Genomic DNA, 19,841 nt, shown 5'->3' with positions numbered 1-19,841 from the left:
CCGCAGGTGCCTCCCCGGGGCCGCCCAGCCCGGCCCGGCCCCCGGCGCCGCCTCCCCGGCCCGTGCGGGGCTGCGGGTGCCCCGACCCCGCCGGGCAGCGGCTGGGGGCATGGAGGAGTCTGGGGTAACGCCTCCGTCTCTCGCTCACGCTTTGGGAACAGCCCCGGTTTCTGCAGCTCTTCGATGCCCAAAGGTCTCCCAGGCACTTCGAGAGATCCCAAGCACATCCAGCCCAAAGGGAACGAGTGGTTTTGTCCACTCATCAGTGGAATCAAAAGGATCAAACTGGAAAGGAATCCTCACTTTTAACCTGTACTTCGTTGGCTTTGTCCTGCAGAGAAGTGTGACCCCAGTCCCTGTCTGAATTTTTCCTGTGGACATCACATTTTAGAAAGGGATCTGTCCCCTGCCTGGGCCTGATGCTGCTCCCCAGGGAAACCAGAAAACCACAGGAACAAGCCACAGCCCTCATTCAGGCTCCATTTGTGGTTTAGGGTGGTCAAGCTGCTGTGCAGGAGATGTTTCCCCCCTGTCCTCATTTCAGCCAGAGCTACATCACCCACCTCCCTTCTAATGCAACTGAAACAGGAGAAAACCTGCTCCTTACAGAATCCCACCTCTAAGGCACCAAGGGGGGTCCTGATGGTCCATAAACATTTCCAGTGGATTTCTTGGGAAGACCAGAGTCCAGCTGGGCTGAAAAAGGGGGTCCTTCCTTACCTTGCAGCTCTCCCTTTCCTTCTTCAGAAACATTTGTGACCTTCACACAGCTCATGCTTCACTTTGGTGTCCACCATAGGCTGATTTCCACAGAAAACCCACAGAACACAAGCACAGAAGCTTTTTCACCAGAAACCAGAGTTTCCAGTTCCAATTATTTAACAAATTTTTTGTAGAGCTACAAAGACCCTCATTAGTCACTTCCACCTCAATCCCACTGAGGCCCATGCAGCTTCTTAAAACCAGAGACTGAAATCCCAGCAGGGATTACTCACCAATCATCCTTCCAAGGGAATACATTCCCCTTGATTGATTTCCTTACAATGACTGTCCCATCCTGCATAAACAAGCAGGAGCACGAGGCTCTCCTGGTGGTTTTCCAGCCACAAACCTTCCCTGGGCTGTATCTCTGGAGAGCAGAAGGGGCTTCTTTCAACAGTCAGCAACCATAATTGGGAAGAGATATGAATGTAAGTTAATAAAAGTAATTAATAACTCAATTTAAGTAGCACAGGAAGGGAGGCAGCAGCCCCTTGACTGCTGGGCAGCCCAAGTAAAAGCAAATGTGAGTTCCCAAAGCCTCTGTGACAGCAGAGAGGGAGGGTGGGACTCTCCCAAGAGTTTGTCCCTCACCAGGTCTTAAATTTGTAGCCCTTTACTATGAGCTAGAGCCACACACTAGGTTTATACACTGTTAAATGCATAAATACATTTGTATAATGTGTAAATAAATGCTTATACACTGTTACTGTAAAGCTCTGCTGCCAGCATCAGTGACCCAGTTTGCAGGCACCAACCCTGAGCTTACCCCATTAAGGAAGGACCAAAGCAGACTCTGGGATGCTCCATAAAAATCCTGATGAGGTCAGTGGACATCAAAGGACAAAACACAACTCTGAATTAACTCCAGGCTTACTACAGCATTATCAGCCCCTAGGAAGTGACCCAGCCTTGCAAGGTGTGGAGTCTCACTGCATTTACCATGGAGCAGGTTTGGGCTCCTCCTGGAGCAGCAGCTCACTCCCAGCTCTGCTGGTTAATCTGCAGCTTGCCTGCCCCTGGCAGGGCACAGCAGAGTGGAGTGTCTCAGTGAGAACAAAGAGGAAGCAGATATCACAGCAGATATCAGAAACAGCTAAAAATTCATTATGATTGAGCTTGGAACTGAATGGTGAAATCAGGCCCTCAGTGATCTCCATGCACCCACAGCCTCAGAAATAATTACCTGACCCCTGGGGATGGAGGGAGCTGAGGTGGCTGTCCCAGCAGCAGGGCACAGCTCAGCCTGGCTGCCCTCCCAGTCCCTGTCCTGTGCTGTGATCCCACACAGAGCCACAGAGGACAGGAATTGGTTTTTATGTTTTATGTAAGAGCAAACCAGACTGCCAGAATGTCTTTCCCACTGCCTCACCCCAATGGTTGAAATGCTGCTGATGGTTGGAATATGTTCCCTTCACCAGGGAAATCAAACATTCCCTCTACAAGCCTGAGCATGCCAAAGTGTTACAGTACAGAGCAGGATTTTAACACATTAGGTAACATCTAAAACCCAGTGGTTTCTACTTTCTAGGCCCTGCTCTTGTTTTATGGAGCAGTCAGACCCTGGGACCCTCCTGGAACTGTGAGGGATGGCAGGGACAGCCCTGTGTCACACTCACTCACATCTCAGGGTCAGTGCCTACTCAGGAGAAGTCTTTTCTCTTGCTCTGCATTTTCTGCAAGGGGATGAAGCTTGGCTGGGGTCTGTTTCCACTCCAGGAATCTCTCCTAGTGAGTTTTACACTGAGAGTAGAGGAAATACACAAAACCCAGTAAGATTCACAAACCAGCCCTCTGTTCTGGGCTCAAAAGTATCCCTAATCCAAACCCAGACAAAAATGGAAATTAAACCTTCCAGGGAATAATTTTATGCACAGGGTCTTTCCAGGAGACAAGGCAGAGTGAGGAGCTGCAATCACAGGTTCTCAGCTATTATAAACCAAAGTACTCCCATAAGTGCAGAACACAAAGAAACACCACATGTTTCAGCTGCTGCTCAAGGAGGACGTTTTAAAGGAATTTGGGGTATTTATTTATACAAAGTGCAAGCTCAGAAAGGGCTGAGTTGGTGCCTCTGTGCAAGCCTGCTGCTAAAAATAGCCCTCACCAGCAGGTCAGTGATTAGGAGAAACAGGTCCTGGTGGGGGGTACTGAATCATGGCATGAGGAAGAGCTTTGGGGCAAGCCTCATTTCCCAAACTCCAGCCTCATTTCCCAGCCTGGCTCCCAGGCTGTCAGCCTGGAGTGGAGCAGAATCACTTCTGATACTGATCAATGGCTTCATTAAAGCTTTGAAGCCTCTGGCTGGCTCCTCCTTCCCACCCAGAGTGGTCCCTGCAAGGACCCCAAATCCCTGCTGTGGGACATGGGACATGGAGTCCCCATCCCATCTGGCCATGAGAACAGCCCAGCAGACACCACCATCTCAGACCTCAATATCCACCCTGTGCAGCATGGAACACAGTCCAAATCCCAAGCTGAATGGCACTGCATTGTTTTATTTGAAGTGTCTTTACACAATGGAAAGTGCTGGAATGTTATTCCACATTTTACACATTTATACATCAACAACATCACACTGGATTCTCCTTATAAAACTGTTTCTGAAGGTTTTCCATTTACTCCTACTTACAGCAACTTCTACACTGGGGTAGAAATGAAATCATTGAAAAAATAGAAACACCACAGAGAATCCAACCCAGACTTCTGGAATTTCAAGAATCCATAAGCCTGCTGGATAACACAGGTTTTTGTTGGGTTTTTACCTTTGTTTTAATTGCATGGAACAGTGAGACAGTGAAGCTGGGCTTGGAGTGATTTCAATACCTGAAGAGATACATAAATATCACACCTGTGACAGATGGACAAACCCCATTTCCCTGCCTTTTTACTCTGTCCTGTTCCTGTCTCTGGAGCAAGGACCTGCCTGCAGGATCCCACTTGGAAGCTGGTGGCAGGAGGGATCCTGAGCAGGCACAACACGAAGCTAAAACTTCCACATCCTTGAGAATCCCTGCCCATTCCTTTTCCCCTTGCTGTCAGTCAAGTGAAAACACTTCTGAAAGTTCAAGAAGCACATCAGGTACAACTGAAACACACTGAAATGAACCTGAAAAATCTGAATTTCAGAATGATTTCTACACAGGAACATCAGCAGCCTGGTTTGTTCACAAATCATTTTATCTTTTTAAATAGAAAAAAAGAAGAATCTGTCTAGACTAAAAAAGTTTGGCTATAAAATAGCATAAAAGCACAGGAGCAGGTGTTGTTATACCAAGGCATATTTTCCTCCTACTAAAACACTTAACACAAGATCACAAAATCAAAGATCTGTATTCTAAAAGATGCATCCTGGTCTCAGAAGCAGCAGATGCTCTGTCAGACACACAGGAGGCCACACAGAAAAAGTTTTCATGAAAAACAGCAAACAAGGGCTGAAACTGCATAAAAACTGGCTAAGCCAGGCAACTGATTGTCTTTGAAAATACAAAACAGATTGGAGAAGTTAACAATTAACCCTTGGATGTTTTAGCTCCTGCCAGGACCTAACAGTCACTGGATTTATTCAGAGGTGGAGGCTGTCCCAAGGACTGGAGAGGAACAAACATCCCCAGATTGTCAGAGAGGATCACACACAGCACACTCAACAGCGGGATCCGTATTTCACTCCACCACTGTCATTAACTCCTAATTAGGGGTCAGTGCACCACCACAGACACCACAGTGGTGTTGGTGATGGACTCTGAGGTTCCTCCTCTGGTGTTCTCCTCCCTGCAGTCACCAACCCCTGCATTCAGCTCCTCAGTGTATTTGTGCCTCATGTCAAACTACAAACACAGCTGGTGTTTCTGAGAAAAGCAAAGGCTAACCCTCACCTCAGCTGGCAAGGAGTCTGAGCATAGAGAGTGCATTTCACTTGTGTTTAACACTGGATTAACTGGAAGCTGTTGGACAGATCAGCTTTGCACTGCTGTACAAGGAACTTGCTGGAACCCACTCGTGACAGGAGGAGATGATTTCAGCACTTGGAACATCACACTGTACAACAGAGGGCAAAGGGCGACACCTTAAAAAACCAAAACACAGCCAGACTCCCTAATTGTCACTATTTCAAGTCAGGTGGATTTGCTACACTCGGGGGGACTAGTCCCTAAAATTAAAGTGCTTTTCAGAGCATTGGCATCCAAAATCTTGAACATGAGAGACAACTACAAGTCAGATCTGTTGTGACCTATAGCAGCAGCACAGACAGCAACACATGGACTCGCCGGGTGCCTGGAGCTGGTACCACTGGAGCAGCTGAGCTCTAGCAGGGCATTGTCCCCCCCACCTCCAGGGCACACTCGAAGGCTTTGGAGTCACTCAGGATGGTGGGGGGCGGGTCTGGGCGCCGTGTCTGCAGGATCTTCTGCTTGGGGTTCTTCATCTCCTCCTCCTCCTCCGTCTCGCTCTCACACACGTGCACCACCACGCTGGGGGTGGAGTCTGTCCCTGCGTGCAGCTCATACTTCTCCCCTGGAGCAGCCACAAGAGGCAGGTTAAAAACACCCCCAGGAAAAGCACTGAGCTCAAAGACCCCCTAACTTCAACTACACAACCAAGTCATCATCAATTCCCACCCCATCTTTAATGTGCTCAACCTCCACTCTCCACCAAACCCCTGAAATGCCTTAAAACAGTCCCTGTAGCAGGTACAGCACACTTTGAATACAACCAATCTTTTAATTGACATTTAGAGGAAGGGAGGGGTGTAAAAAACTCCCTGGAGTACATCAGAACATGAGCAGCAAACACATTTCTAAGTGACATCATTTGTGCTGTATATTTCTGTGACATTTGTAAATTAAAAGCTACAAAACTATTGGAGCACATCAAGCCTCCCCATTTCCTGCTTTTCACAGAAAGCAAACACCACATTTCCCAGGAAGGCTTAGAAAGTTGATTATTAAACCCAAAAAGTCCATATTGGCATCCAGACATCCTTATTAGCTGGAGCTGCTCATGTGCAAGACACTGAACTTCTCATTTCTCTGTTTCTTCCTTAATCCTGAGGCTCTGAGAGAATTCAATATATGGGTGTGATGGAGCCACTCCCTCACAGTCCAGTCCTGTGCTACACTTTCAGTCAGTTAAATAATTAAGTAAAGAAAGTGATGGATCATTTAATTCAAGTAAGAAACATCACATAAAAGAGACTCAGTTTGTTCTCACAGAAAAGGACAAGTAGAAAACCTCCCTCAATAACCACTTTTGAAGGGAAGTACCAAACAAAAGCAGGTAAAGATCCCTACCTGGCCCCAGCTTGGAGACAGCACAGAGCAGGTCATAATTGATCAGAGGAGTTGCATCTTCACTCTGTTTCCACCCCACGGGGGGAGAGGCAGGAGGGGAAATCAGGAACTGCTTCACAGGTTGTGGAGGAAGGAGGTAGGACTTGTCCCCAATTTCACTGGACACCTGCAGGCAAAGCCAGGAGACAGACAGCACAAATATTCATTCCCTTGTTATTTGGTTTATTTCCCCCTAATGCACATCCATGCCCTGCACTTAATTCAGCCTAGCTTTAAAAAACAAAATGGGTTCAGCTCTTTGTACAACACCTCAGGGAGCTGCTGCAGCTCAGAACCTGTGCAGGGGCTGCTGTGCCAATGCAACAGGGACAAAGCATCTCTTAGAAAGAGAATTTGGGACTCACTTATTTTGTTTCAGCCCCTCTGTGTGTCTGGGGGAAGGTGATTTGGTCACTGCACAGAGATTGTCCCAACCAATCTCAGCTCAAGACGAAAAACAAAACTGTGCCCTAAAATGTGACACAGCTCAGCGTAGAACCATGAGGTGATTTCAGATGTTTCCCCCGAATGAAGCTCATGGACAAATGAAGATTAAGGGAGCAAGGACAGAGGGACAAGGTCTCTGTGTCCCACTGTACCTGTGCAAAGTAGAGCTTCAGCTTCTTGCCGCTGAAGTCGGTCTCGTGCAGCTCTATCCGAGCTCGTGCTGCTGCCTCGGGGTTGCTGAAGTTTATCCTCACCCTCCTGAAGCTCTTGAACTGCTGGAATGTCACCTGCTCATCATAGACTGTGAAAAGTGCTTCAAACCTTTCCTGGAGAGAGGCACAAACATTCTCCAGGTGCAAAATGAACATTCTCACTTCGTGAAGATGTTTTCCTTTACTCTCCTCTCCCAAATCCCATCCATTTCCTGAATCACCTCAACCTGCACATTCCACACCTCCCTCCTTGCTTGTGAATCCTCACTCAGGGCAGCACAGCTTTGGCTCACTGGTTGCATGTGAATCCCAAGAGCAAAGTGATGTGAATGAGCCCAGAAACTCAGAATACACCAAGTGCCACCTAGCGAGAGCTGCTCAGTGCTGCAGCTGCACTGCATTGTCATGGAAATCGATTTCATGGTTCTGAAATCCAATTAATAATTTTCAATTAGGAAAATCAATTAATTTACCAGCTGTCTGATCCACAAGAGACCTCATTTACAGATTTTTTTTCTCCTCAATTATAATGTGCCTTAATACACTGAAAATCCAGACAAAACGTTCAATGGAACACTGAGAGCACCTCACACTCCTTCCCCCTTACCTTCTCCTCCTGCACCTCGAACACAGCCTCGTGAACACTGCAAGCAAAGAGTGAGGTAGGCAAGTCACTGAAATCCATCATCTCTTCCAAATCCTCTTCATTTTCTCCAAAAATCATCTGCTCCTCCTCCTCCTGGTCGCTGCTGTACAGGTCTGACTGGCTGTCGCTCCAGGACTTCATGGAATCCCTGAGCATCCTTCCCCCCCAGCAGCTCCAGCAGGGCCCTGCCAGCCAAAAACCAAAAACCCAGAACCAAACGTGAGGACAGCACAGCTTCCTGCCCCACTGTACAGCAAATCATTTCACAAAGAACAGGAATCAACACGGAATTTGTTCTGTCCCCCAGGAACCAGCAGCACCACCTCCCCTGCTGAGGGAGGACTCTGCTGCTCCATCAAAGGGAAGATAAAGTCACCCCGTCAAGAAAATGCAATTTCTCCTCCCTTTGCTCTGACAGGAATCCAAAATGACAGCACTGTTCTAGAAGCCTTTCTCCATGACACACTTTACAGTGAGCAACAATTTCTTGTTTAATAATTAAAACCATTTCCTGGGTAATCAGAGCAGTCCTCTGGTATCTGAAAAAAATAACTTCATTTCATCAATGAGAGCACGTGAACAAAGTTACATCCCCTCTCCAAAGCCTCTCCAAAACCTAAAATCTCCTGATGTCAGGAAATGTCCTTTTCCTACACCTTTCCCATAGGTAGGAGTACTTACAGGAGTAGAAACATTAAGGAAGACAAAAAAAATGCAAATAAGCAAGAGACTACATAAAAAACATCAGGGAGAGTCTTTTTTATACAATAGAAAAGATTTTACTGGAGTGGACCTGCCACACATCCCTGCAAAACTCTGAGGTTATCCCACTGCTCTTAGCTGAGAGCAAAACAGGTTAATTGCACCAGATCTGGGTTTGGAAAGAGTGATGGTTTGACACAACACTAAAAGGAGGTAGCAAATGTATGATGTTTCATTGGCAATGATCTCATTTGAATATTTGCATAATGAGGGGGGATTAACTGGGTTAATGACAGTGACTGCCCCAGTCACACCACCCCAAATCCATGGGGATCTCTGCCCAGCATGGCAGGAAGGATGGAAGTTTGGGAGAACAGGCAGCTGGTGGAAAGCTCAGTTCTTGTGCTTGCTGATTCATGCAAGGAGGGAAGAGAAAAGGAACAAAAATGCGCCAGCATGGTGAAAACAAAAGGCACCATCTGGCTCTGGGGAGATCTGGGCTCCTCCAAACTGCACCAGGACACACACACACCCAGCCAAGCTCTGGTGACTGGGAGCGACATTCCAGCCCTGGGTTTTGATCCCACATTGCTGAGGGATCAAACCACCCAGGCCACAAACACTGCTCCAGCACCTGACTCCGACAGCCCAGGGGATGGGGGGCCTCCAGCAAGGACAGGGATCAGACCTGAGGGATCAAACCACCCAGGCCACAAACACTGCTCCAGCACCTGACTCCCACAGCCCAGGGATGGGGGGCCTCCAGCAAGGACAGAGCAGCACTGGCAGAGAAAAAGAGAGTTTGGAAAGTAAACTCAAATCCTTGGGTGAATGGTGAATCAAACATGGAGTGAGGACACACAGAGAACTCGAGATTGGGTCAAGCTGGGGCTGTCTGAGCCTCACTGGAAAACAAAATCAGGGCAGCAGTGACACAGACAACACTGGGCTATAGAAGCAATTGCTATTATTTTGCATTTCTTCCTCTTTTTTTAATTAATATTTCATAATAGTTCTGCTGTTTTCAATCATAAAACTCATGGTTAATTCTATTTATTTTCTCAGATAACTGATTTTTCATTACTTCACCCAAATAAATTCAAAACACCCGATTACTGAGCAAGGCAAAAATCTCCAACAGCCCCCTGACATCAGGATGAGACAGGTGAGACTCAGGTATGAATATTAATTAAGAAGTACAGTGAGTAACAGCCCTGTGAGAAGTGATGTTGAGTAGACTGGGTAGAAGTATTTACTGTGCAATTATTAGAAAGCATCAAAATCAGAAGAAGGACACTCCAAACTTGACAGGTACGGGAATGTGATTATCAGTGCAACAGCCAAACTGCTCTGCTTCAGGAGAAAGGGAATTTCTTCACTTATCTCCTTGGAAAGGTGAGAGATTCCTATTTATAAATTGTTTTATGTGAATGGAGGTATGCAAACCTAAGTTATTTATTACAATCGGCTTATTCTTGTCACAGCATTAACAGCAATAGAATTATAAGCAATTTCATTGCAATGCTCATTAGCAAACTATTGGATCACTCACTCCCTCATAGATTTCAGATTAAACAGCACAATTTCAGGGATCCAAGAACTAAAGCCACTGGGATCAGACCTTTCACTAAATCCTTTCTCTGAGCATTAACACCTGCTTATCGTATAAATACCAGCTGACAGGGAAATGCTTATAAACAAACTCCCCAAGTTCACAGAAGGCTGAAATTCATCTGAAATGAAAGCAAAGCAGCTCCTGCCGTGGGGAGCTGTAGCTCTTCAGCGGCACGGGCAGCACCGGGGAGTTTTCCTCGGCATCCCCTGGAGCAGCGGCTCGTTCCCAGTCACATCCCAGCGCTCCAGGGATGTGAGGGCTGCGAGGCAGTTCCCACGGGAGCGGTGAGATCTGCTCGGGCAGGGAGCGCGCAGCACAAAACCCTGCCGCGGGCGGGCGGGGATGCCCGGAGCAGCCTGGCTGCCCTGGATCCCCGGCGTGCCCAGGCCAGGCTGGACCCGGGGCCGGGAGCGCCGGGGGCAGCGCAAGGTGTCCCTGCCATGGCACGGCTGGGATTTCAGCCTTCCCACCCCAACCATTCCACGATTCCAAACCCTGCTGCTGATCCCGCAGAGCCCACGGAGCTGCCCTGCCCCAGCGCGGCGGGACAAGCCCGGGGCGGGGGCCGGAGCCGCGGCTGCGGATATTCTTTAATTCAAAACCCCCGACGCTCCATCTCCGCCCTGGGAGAGGATGAAAACAACTTCCCCACCCGCGGCGCGGCCCCGGGGCGGCTGCGGCGCGGCCGCGGCTCAGCTCACCTGCGGACGGCTCTGCCTGAGGGGCGGCGGGGACGCGCAGTGGCCGTGTGGGGCGGCGGGAGCGCGCAGCGCCCGCGGGTCCCGGGGCGGGGCGGCGGCGGGAACGCGCCTGCGCGCGCGTGCCCCCCTCGCCGCGCCCGGGAGCTGAGGGGTGCGTGAGGGGGGCCGGTGACCCGGATGGAGAGAGGGAAAGCGGCGGAGGAGAGCGGGAGGGAGGGAGGGCTGAGGGAAAGGGAGAGGGGCGGGAGCGAGGCGGGGCTCTGCGCATGCCCCGGCCGCGCTGAGGGGTCGCGGCGGGTCCGGTGCCCTCAGGGGCCGCGCGGTCCCGGCCCCGCCGCCGCCTCCCCCGGGACGCCTCAGGGGAGCCCCAAAAGCGCTCCGGGGACGCTTTGGGCGGTGTTTACACGGCACCGAGCCAGCCCTGGGAGCACACCGCCCGCTGGGCCCCGAGGAGCGGCTGGCCGGGGTCCCTGTGGGAATGGCTGAGCTCAGAGCGATGAGGATTTATTTTAAAATGCTGCAAATCGCCCTCGGAGCAGCTTCCGGACGAGGGGGTGGCGGCTGCTGTGGAGGAAGGAGGTGCCCAGAGCAGCTGGGGCTGCCCCTGGATCCCTGGAGGTGCCCAAGGCCAGGTTGGAGCAGCCTGGCACAGTGGAAGGTGTGGGATGGGATGAGATTTAAGGTCCCTTTCAACCCAAACCGTTCTGGGATTCTTTGATTCTTCCCCTGGCATTAATCGGGATGGCTCTGCCATCAGCCTCGGACAGCTGCCAGCTGGGAACAGTGACAGTTTGTGTCCTCCTCAGAGTAAATCACAGCTTAATCCTGCCATGAGATGGTTTCAGACAGCCATCATGTGAGCTGGGTGACACATCAGTGCCTGTGCACGTTTACCTCTATAAAAAAAGCACAAACCAACATCCTTTCTTTGGTTTTTCACAAATAACCTACACAAAACTATTGAGTTTCACTGACACTAATATTGAGTTCAACAGCTTCGTGTCCTCGCTTGGAAAGACAGAAAACAGCGTGGGTTGGTGATAGAAGTAGTGAAATTTCTGTGGCTAAAATATTTGCTTTTAAATTTCAGAAACAGAAATGCTGAGCTGGGCTTCTCTACCAGGTGATTTGTCCACCTTCCCCCGTAAGAAAACTGCCCAGCAGATGTCACTTTAGCAAGGTAGGATCAGTCCCCCCTGTCCAGGTAAAGACATTCTGCAGTTCAGATGCAGTGCAAATTCAGGAGGTAACAGGTTACTCTCCATCCTCAGCCCTCCCCTGCTGCAATCTCCTGCTTTATCGATTCAATACCACATTTTCCTCCCTGGACAACAATAGATTCTGCTTTAATACCACTAACTGCAACATTTGTGTCCACTTCAGTGAATTTTAAAATACTTTGTCTCTTGCAATAACACCTCGTTTGTAGCACTCCTGTAACACTCCCGACATCAATGGCACATCTTTGTATCAGCACTTAGAACACTTGTGGTGTAACCCACTAACCCTTGAGTGGTGATGTTTACAGAGTACTGCCACTTTTCTCCGAATTTCTGGGGATTAGGGAATCCAGGGGTTCAGTGAAGTGCAGCTCTAACACCGAGGCTGCCCTTGGGTTGTTTGTCTTTTCTCCCTTTGTGGTTTGGGACCCCAAGAGACACATTTAATTAAAAGTATCCTGAGGGTCATCCTCTGCTTCTCCCCATGGACTGCAAACCCATCTGGTGAGTGTTAATTAGGTTGGCAGGCAGTCGGTGAAGCCAAGTTGCCACTTTTCTGTATCCCAGACACACAGGGCCCTGTGCCTGGGGGATGACAGCTGCCACAGCTGCATTCCCAGCTGGACATGTCAGAGAAGCTCCATTTCAGTACCAAACAGCACTAGTCAGGCCACCAAACAGGCAATGATTTTGGGTTGTGTCCCTACCCCTTTATTTGGATCACAATTTCAAGCTCTTCAGAACATTAAATGCAAAATATTTTTTTCAAAGCCCTGTAAAAGGAAGTTTTAAAAGTAAATTGCACAATTCCTGCATGTGACCCCAGCTATGTGGAGACTCTGTGAAACTGGGAGCATTAATAATGCTGTAACAATCTCATTTCATTTACAATTATCCTGTTAGAAACAGAGAGAGCTCTTTGAATACACACTTTAGTCACCTAAATCCTGTCAGCTTCTGCCAAGACATTTTTGGTCAATTAAAGCTCTACCAGGAGCATGGAGCAAGCCAGCATTCCATAGGTTTTACCACAATCTTTTATTCAAAGTTTGGTTTCATTTGTCTCACCTGAAAGACAAATAGAATTAAACAGACATGCAACATTGCCTGTGAAAAATGAAGCAGTTGTCCTTTATAGTGCAAGAGTAAAGCTTGATTTATTCACACATTTTAAGGTGAACAGGAGAACGTTGTAGGCAGATCATTTTATACATTCAGCTGTGCTCCACAGAGTTAAGTTACACATAAAATACACACTGAGGATGTTTTAAGTGCTCTGGTGAATTGAGAAGCCACACAGGGTGGAGGCCAGAGATGTCAGTTCCCACTGGGTGAGGAAGGCAGGGGTGAAGCCAAGGAGCAGCTCCTGGTGCTGAGAAATGCCTTCCATTTGGAATCTGGGGGTGCTGTGCCACGTGCAGGGTCCTGCATCAGCCCTGCAGTGCTGACATGCACAGATCAGAGTGTGCTGTACAACACTTGATTAACTTTGCACCCTGGAATGTGGCACAGGGCTCCTCTCCTCAAACCTTCCTGTGCTGTAAATATTTGCTGCAATCCCAGGCATGGCCACTGTCACCTCAGACTAACAAATATTCTGTGAAAAGATCAGTGTGAGGGTGCAAAACCCTTCCTGTTTCAGCTTCTCTGGACTAGAAGGGAGGTGAGGAGTTTAATTCACTCCTGAAAGAGCACAGAAGTCCTTCAGTCAAGTTTAAACAAGATACTTGCTTTCTCTGGGCCCTGCTCATGCCTTTTCTTAGACTAAAGAGCAGAAAATAACATTTTTTGGAAGACTGGGAGAAAAAGCAAGAAAGAGGAAGGTGCATAAAATTAAAAAACAAAAACAACCAAACAAAACCAACCCCATTTTAGGATTCCAGTGCTGAACAGCAGCAGCAAACAGGAGTGAGTGCAGTCCCTCAGTCCTACCCCTACATCAGTCAGGGAGCTGAGGCCCATGGCCAAGGAGCACCCCAGGCTCCACTGCTGTGGCACAATGATCAAAAATATTGTGATTTATGTGCAGTAGAAACAGACACCACCTCCAGTGGAGGCCTTTGGCAGGGAAGTTTCCAGAAGCAAACAAAGGAAGATTTCCCTGTGGCTGCAGGTAAAGGGAACTGTCATTATTAAGTAGAATTATCTGAGCACACAGAGACTGTGTAAATAAAACATGGTTATGTAAAGTTTTGGAGCAAGACTTGCCTTTAGAATCTTTGCAAAGAAAGGGCCAAAGGCACACAATAACACAACAGCTCAGCTCGTGGCTGGGGGCAGTTTCACCCAGAGAAGGGCTGAGGGCTCTGTGCAGGGAGCAAGGGCAGCAGCTGGGGAGTTTACACAAAAGCACCCCTGAGCAGGCCAGAGAGCAGCCTGCAAGGCAAGCCCAGCACCTCAGAGCACTCCCTGGCTCTGTGTCCATCTCTCAGGGCCTGTGCTGAGGAGCAAAACCCAAACCAGGACTCAGGGCTGCCAGCTCTGTGCTCCAGTCCCCTGCTGGCTTTAAACCCTGCTGAGAACTGGGACAGTGCAGTGGCACACACAGGACCAGCTGATCTGGGTGTCAGCAGCCATTTAGGCCCTCCTGATGAATTATTTTGTACCACCTAATTAACCACAGAGAATATTGCCATGGAACACGTGTGTGGTGTGGCACAGCTTGTTTTCAGACTCTGTGTTCTGTGACTGCAGAACCAAGAGGTCAGAACAGGTTGATGACATGGGAAGAGATAAGGGAAGGCAGCATTCCTGTGCCCTTCCCATTCAGCCTCCCTGCCGTGCTTCATCCTGCATTGTTAGTGAACAAAAGCTGCCCATAAATTCACCAACAATCGCTGGCCACATCCAAAGGCAGTAAATCAGTGTCACTGCACCCCAGCAAGATGAATGCCCTGGCAGCAGGAGCCCATTAACATCCTTATCTTGCCTAATCACAAATCAAGTATTGAGGGTGAAAGGAAAGCTGTTGTTTCTTGAGGTTTCCCAAGTTGCAGTGCAGGGGATGCCACTGATAAGATCAGAATTGTGCCCAGCTGGTGAAGAAACCTGGGTGCAGCCCCAGGGCACCTCCCCTGTACAGGGGGAAGGGTATTTTTCTAAGCTGCACAAGAATGCCAAAGCAATCCAAAGCATGCCCAGATGGAATCAGTCTGCAGAGCTGGCAAAGCAAACAAATGCAAAGGAACAATTCTGTTGTCATTTACAACAACAAGAACCTAGAATAATCATGCACAGGTCAGGGGAGTTGTTGGGAATTTCTGGTAGTGGGAACAGAAACTGGCCATGAGTCAATTTAACAAATAAAAATAAAAATAAAGAAATGCAGAAAGACACCATTCCAAATCTAAGATAATCCCAAACTCCCTGGTACTGGGGGAATCACTTAAAAATACACAGAACATGAGCACTATTCCTTTCAAATAAAATTCCAGAGTCCTGGAGACTGCTGTGCAGACAGCCCAAACCACACTGAGTGGATGAGATTTTCAGTTTCCCAAAAAAAAACCCAACCAAAAAAAAACCAACAAAAAAAAAAAAAAATTTAGAGCAGCCAGTGCTGTCAAAGTGCCAGGATAACCAGTGAATGTTGTACTTTCTCCTCCTCACATGACAGCTCCCCATTCTCCCTCAGTATCAGCTCCTGGCCATCTCCTGGAAGCTGGAAAGATAAATATCAAAGTACACAAAGCTCCATTATCCTCACAGGCCTCAATGAGTGCTGGGCTGTGCAACGTCTCTCCTTAGGTCATCCACAATAGTAGACAAGTATTGTTTTTCCTTTTTTTAGAAGAAAGAAAAAGGGGGAGGACCCCAGCTTACATCACCTAAACTGAGCTTTTGAACTAAGGAACTTAACACCTTTAAGTAGTTGGGACTACTAAAGTTGGAAATCCTGCCTCAATCAGAAAGAAAATAAATAAACATGATAAAGAATTCAGATTTTGTCCAAAATTATATAAATTCCCCACCAGACACAGTCACATCATTCTCATTTCTCCTTGTCCTCATCCTTTATCTCTGCACCATTTAATCCAACTTGAAGCTCCTGCTATGAAATCAGAAAACTGGCAAATAATCTTTGTTCTAAGCCATATAATCCAGTGGTGCTCTAAAAACAACCCCATCCTCAGTGCTTATGTTCCACACCAGAACAGAAGTGCCAGAATTGGTGGTTTGAAGGGATGAAGTGTTCACTCTCACCACTTCTGCTGCTCTAAAGACACAGCGAGTTCCAGTGCTGGTGCTTCAAAACAATTCCATTTATTGCCATGTCAGGGGAGCTCCATGGTCACAGCAGGACTGAGAGCCTTCCTGGAAATCTGTCCCAGTCCCTGTAAATGACAGATTAAATCCTGTCCTCCTCTCTCTGTGAGCAGTTCCTGAAAACTTATCTGGAGATAAAACCACTCCCAGCAGGGCTGAAAACTGCACAGTCACTTGCACAGCATCTCCTCCATCAGTTCCACAGTGCTGCACCCACTGTCCACCATTCCACACTCCCAGCCAGCAGAACTCCATGCACAACTGGGATCTGCTTCCCACCAAGTGCTTTCAACTTCCCAACTAGAAAAAGTTGTTTATTTTAATAATCAATCTGGAAAGTTCAGCTCGAGACGAGCTTAAAACTCTTCTCAAGGCCGGCTTTACACTCGCTTCTATTTGAACAGGTAAATAAATAAAGGTCAAACTCCTGACGACTGCCATCAGTCCTTGCAGGTCCCTCACTCCTTCTTGCTGTGCTCCAGCACCCTGTAGGGAGGGGCAGCGCCTGCCCTGGGGCCGTGCTGCTCCTGCACGACGGGCAGCGTGGCTGGGCTGTACATCTCTGGCATGCTGTCGTTGTTCTCCAGGGCGCCGTAGGAGAAGGAGGCTTTGAGGTCAGGCTGCACTGCAATCCCTTTGTCGTGCATGTTCTGCATGCCTGCAGGAGCAGAGGCACAGATTAGGGACAGAAGTGCATTTCTGCTGCTCTCTGTCCAGCCAGGAAATGAGCAGCCCCTGAGGCTCGGAGTTAAATCAAAGACAGGATGGCTTTGTGCTCAGCACTGGAGCAGCTGATGGAGAAATAAGCTCCCAGTGAACGAGAGATGGCTCTCAGTTATCCATCAAGTGCTGCAGATCTTACAGCTCACCAGAGAGCTCAGCTGTGCTTCCTAAAGGAGATTTCTGCTCCTCCACCTCACTTCTGAGCTATCCCCAGAGCTCAGTTCATCCTGCTGGACCCAGCCCGATGCCCAGCACGTGCTCCCACCAGTGCACATTCCCAGATAACAGCTGCCTGATCCCCCAGCCCTGAGCAGAGGCACAGCCTGAGCCCCCCTGTGCAGCCCAGCTCTTGGGCAGGGGCATGAGGCCTGCACTTGCTTACCTGGCATGGCATCCATTGAGATGTAGGGCTCAAAGGGGACAGGCTTCTTCCTGCTCCTGGTGATCAGGAAGACTCCCAGGAATGCTATGAGGCACCTGAGGGAGGAGAAAGAGAAAGGATCCCTGGGATGCCTGGCAAGGGAGGGCACAGAACATCCCCTGTGCTCTCTACAGAATTCAGAGCTGCAAATGCAGAAGTCCAGGGCACTGTCCAAGCTGAGCCCCCCTGAGCAGCACTGGAGCACCCCCAGCAACCAGCACAACTTTATCAAACACATGGGAAAGTTTTCATGTTAATGAATTAATTAACCTTGACTAACTGCAGGGGAAAGAAAGCACAGCAACATTTGGTTTTGCTTTGATGGAATTCCAGGATTTAGCAGGCTGACCTTTGCAAGGCTCCCTGTGAACACACCAACAACCACGGATCTGGATTGTCACAGAGCAAGGTGCAGCTCACAACAATGATCTCCCAATTGTTTGGGGATTTTTGGATCTGGATTGTCACAGAGCAAGGTGCAGCTCACAACAATGATCTCCCAATTGTTTGGGGATTTTTGGATCTGGATTGTCACAGAGCAAGGTGCAGCTCAGAAGAATGATCTCCCAATTGTTTGGGGTTTTTTTCTGTACTTATCTAAAAGCCATTTGAGAATGTCCCCTGATTATGGAGAGCTAATTACACCAAAACACTCAGTTACACAGGAAATGTTTTACTGATCAGATCTGCATTGTGCCTTCTCCATGCTCTAAAAACTCCACAAGTCAGACACAGTTCAGGGAAGGTGCAAAATCTGAAACAAAGTTCCCAGAGAGGGTCTCCTTGGGTTATTTTACAATTCTTCCAGATTCATGAGCAGGCAGCTTGAAAAGCAAGCCATATGCTCAGCACCCCAGCTGATCCCCAGGATTTAGTGATTAATTGTTGTGTAATTGTGCATTACCAAGGGTTACACGACTTTTTCCAAACACAACACTGAGCTCTAAGGGCCACTCTCTGCTCTGACAGAGAGGCATTTTTAAAACAGATTTGTATTTTTAAGATTTGAGCCACATGAAGCTCAGTTTTCTTTCAAAGAAACCTGGAGCACTTACCCCAGTGCAAACATACAGATGTGGAGAACATCTTCACCCATGAAGTCCAGGTAAAAAGTTGCTCCTTGAAAAGGAAATCATTCATTACATCTTCCCAATTCCACCTTCAGCCAGAGCCCACATCAGCCAGGATTCCTATTTTTGTAGCCAGCACCTTTGTTTATTTAATGATCTGAAAATAGGTGTCCTGATTTCTATTTTAACACAAATTATTGACAAATCTTTTCGAGTTTCACTACCAAAATAGTTCTGCTGTTGTCACTAACAGAGATATAAATGAACCTGTGCAGCAAAAACAAGAGGGACTATTTTGGAATGATGAAACAAATTTGATTTAACTACAAAAAGATGCAAACTCTTGACCCCAAACAACAACAAACAGCTCCAACTTCTAGAAGTGTCCTTGATGTCCTGGGTGGCAGCAAGACACGTTCTGCCTCCTGGTCTTCACATTCTTAATGTAAAGAAAATAAAGTCAAAAAGAAATAACAAGGAAACATTTTACCTGCAGACCTAAGAACACACATGGAACAAGGAACAGTCTCAAACATAAATTCCTTGCACTTTTAACAAAATGACAGCACTGAACAGAAAATTTTAACACAGTCTACTGGGATAATTCACATTTTTTAAAAGGAAAAAAAAAACCAAAGCCAGTGCAGATGAGACATGACAAAAAAATAAGAGTCATCATATTGCTGAGTATTCACCTTCTCAGGAGGATTATTTCCCAAAATCTTTTGCCCTTTTTTAGGAAGGTTTGTGCAGTTACCTGCTGAGATTGCTGCTGTGGTGGAGAGGATGTAGCCAATGCTGGAGATCTGAGCTGAGTCATAGAGCTGGGAGGCTTGAGCTAAAAACCTGCAACACAATCACAGGCAACAGGGGCTGATTGGGAAGGATCCTTTTTTTGGAAACACCTTTCAAAAGTGATGCATAAATGTAAGGAAATTCATTCTTTTTCTCACTGAACAGCAGCAGCAGCAAGCCTTGGAATGAATAAAAAGGACAGAAGAGGGAGGTTTGTGGCTGCACTGAAATTACTGCCCCAGCCTCAGGGCCAGAGTGTCCCTCGTATTTTGAGAAGCCTTTTACCCCTGCTGCTACCAGCTTTTTATGTTATTGCAAGTACAAAGGGGAAAAAACCCTAAAAATAGACACAGTGATCAACAACAGTGATCCTGCACTTTGATTTTAGGCAGACAGATACTGCATGTGACTGACCACCATTTCAGTCCTAAACTTGTTTGGCAAATCCTTGGCTGGTGGCATTAAACCACATGGCAGTGTCACTGTGGAAAAGGAATGAAGGAATGACCCCCCCAGGCTCCTGGCCAGATCACAGGAAAGGAAGGATAATTCTCTACATTTTAAGGGGAATTTTTGGCATGGTACCAAAGAGCTCCCGACCCACACCCCACAGAATGGCAGAGAAAGAGGAGTCCTTACGTGGCCTGGTAGATGGCTGTGGCAATCATGCACACCAACATGATGTAGAAGATGGGCGAGTCCAGCTGCAGGCTGCCCTGGATGGACACCAGCACCATGCCAGCCACTGCCTTCACCGTCACCACCGTCATGGAACCTGGGGGCACCACACTCACCTGGGGCAGCTGCAGCAGGCAGCACCCCAAAACCCTGCCCTCCTCCTGCCAGGCCAGACAAGGCCTGCAAACTGTCTGTGTGCCACCAGCTGTCTGTGCCACCAGCTCTGTCCCTGTGCCACCAGCTGTCTGTGCCACCA

The 19,841-nt window shown here is 48.1% G+C and overlaps 2 protein-coding genes across 7 annotated transcripts in view; both read right to left on the bottom strand.

Moving 5' to 3' along the window:
• Nucleotides 1–3,191: 3,191 nt before the first annotated feature.
• On the bottom strand, nucleotides 3,192–10,616 carry RCAN3 (RCAN family member 3). Of its 2 annotated transcripts, none has more exons than XM_039733602.1 (5): nucleotides 10,413–10,616; nucleotides 7,356–7,579; nucleotides 6,689–6,883; nucleotides 6,051–6,216; nucleotides 3,192–5,274 (listed from the first exon to the last, which is right to left on the bottom strand). In XM_039733602.1, the coding sequence occupies exons 2-5, from the start codon at nucleotides 7,548–7,550 to the stop codon at nucleotides 5,066–5,068; spliced, it is 765 nt and encodes a 254-aa protein (XP_039589536.1). In that variant the 5' UTR covers nucleotides 7,551–7,579; nucleotides 10,413–10,616; the 3' UTR covers nucleotides 3,192–5,065. The 2 variants fall into 2 exon arrangements, with proteins under 2 accessions (XP_039589536.1, XP_039589537.1); XM_039733603.1 differs by having other exon boundaries at nucleotides 6,689–6,862; nucleotides 10,413–10,611.
• A 2,035-nt stretch (nucleotides 10,617–12,651) lies between these two features.
• The window catches only part of NIPAL3 (NIPA like domain containing 3), a 12,758-nt gene continuing 5,568 nt past the window's right edge, over nucleotides 12,652–19,841 (bottom strand). For all 5 annotated transcript variants that reach the window (XM_039733599.1, XM_039733600.1, XM_039733597.1 and 2 more), the window contains exons 8-12: nucleotides 19,547–19,682; nucleotides 18,870–18,958; nucleotides 18,098–18,161; nucleotides 17,004–17,098; nucleotides 12,652–16,556 (exon numbers count right to left, since the gene is read on the bottom strand). In XM_039733599.1, the coding sequence (XP_039589533.1) occupies nucleotides 16,357–16,556; nucleotides 17,004–17,098; nucleotides 18,098–18,161; nucleotides 18,870–18,958; nucleotides 19,547–19,682 (584 nt within the window). In that variant the 3' untranslated portion in view covers nucleotides 12,652–16,356. The remainder of the gene's footprint in view (nucleotides 16,557–17,003; nucleotides 17,099–18,097; nucleotides 18,162–18,869; nucleotides 18,959–19,546; nucleotides 19,683–19,841) is intronic.

Source organism: Passer montanus, unplaced genomic scaffold (genome assembly GCF_014805655.1).
Source record: "Passer montanus isolate IOZ18808 unplaced genomic scaffold, ASM1480565v1 scaffold89, whole genome shotgun sequence".
NCBI lineage: Eukaryota > Metazoa > Chordata > Aves > Passeriformes > Passeridae > Passer > Passer montanus.
The sequence above is the reverse complement of the archived record's forward strand: the minus strand, read 5'-3'. Positions and strand labels throughout refer to the sequence as shown.

Coding starts and splice junctions, on each gene's coding strand:
- RCAN3 (XM_039733602.1), bottom strand. CDS start 7,550: ATGCTCAGGGATTCCATGAAGTCCTGGAGCGACAGCCAGTCAGACCTG. Junction 6,884..7,355: donor TCGAGGTGCAGGAGGAGAAG/GTAAGGGGGAAG, acceptor TTGCACCTGGAG/AATGTTTGTGCCTCTCTCCA. Junction 6,217..6,688: donor TGAAGCTCTACTTTGCACAG/GTACAGTGGGAC, acceptor CTTTGCCTGCAG/GTGTCCAGTGAAATTGGGGA.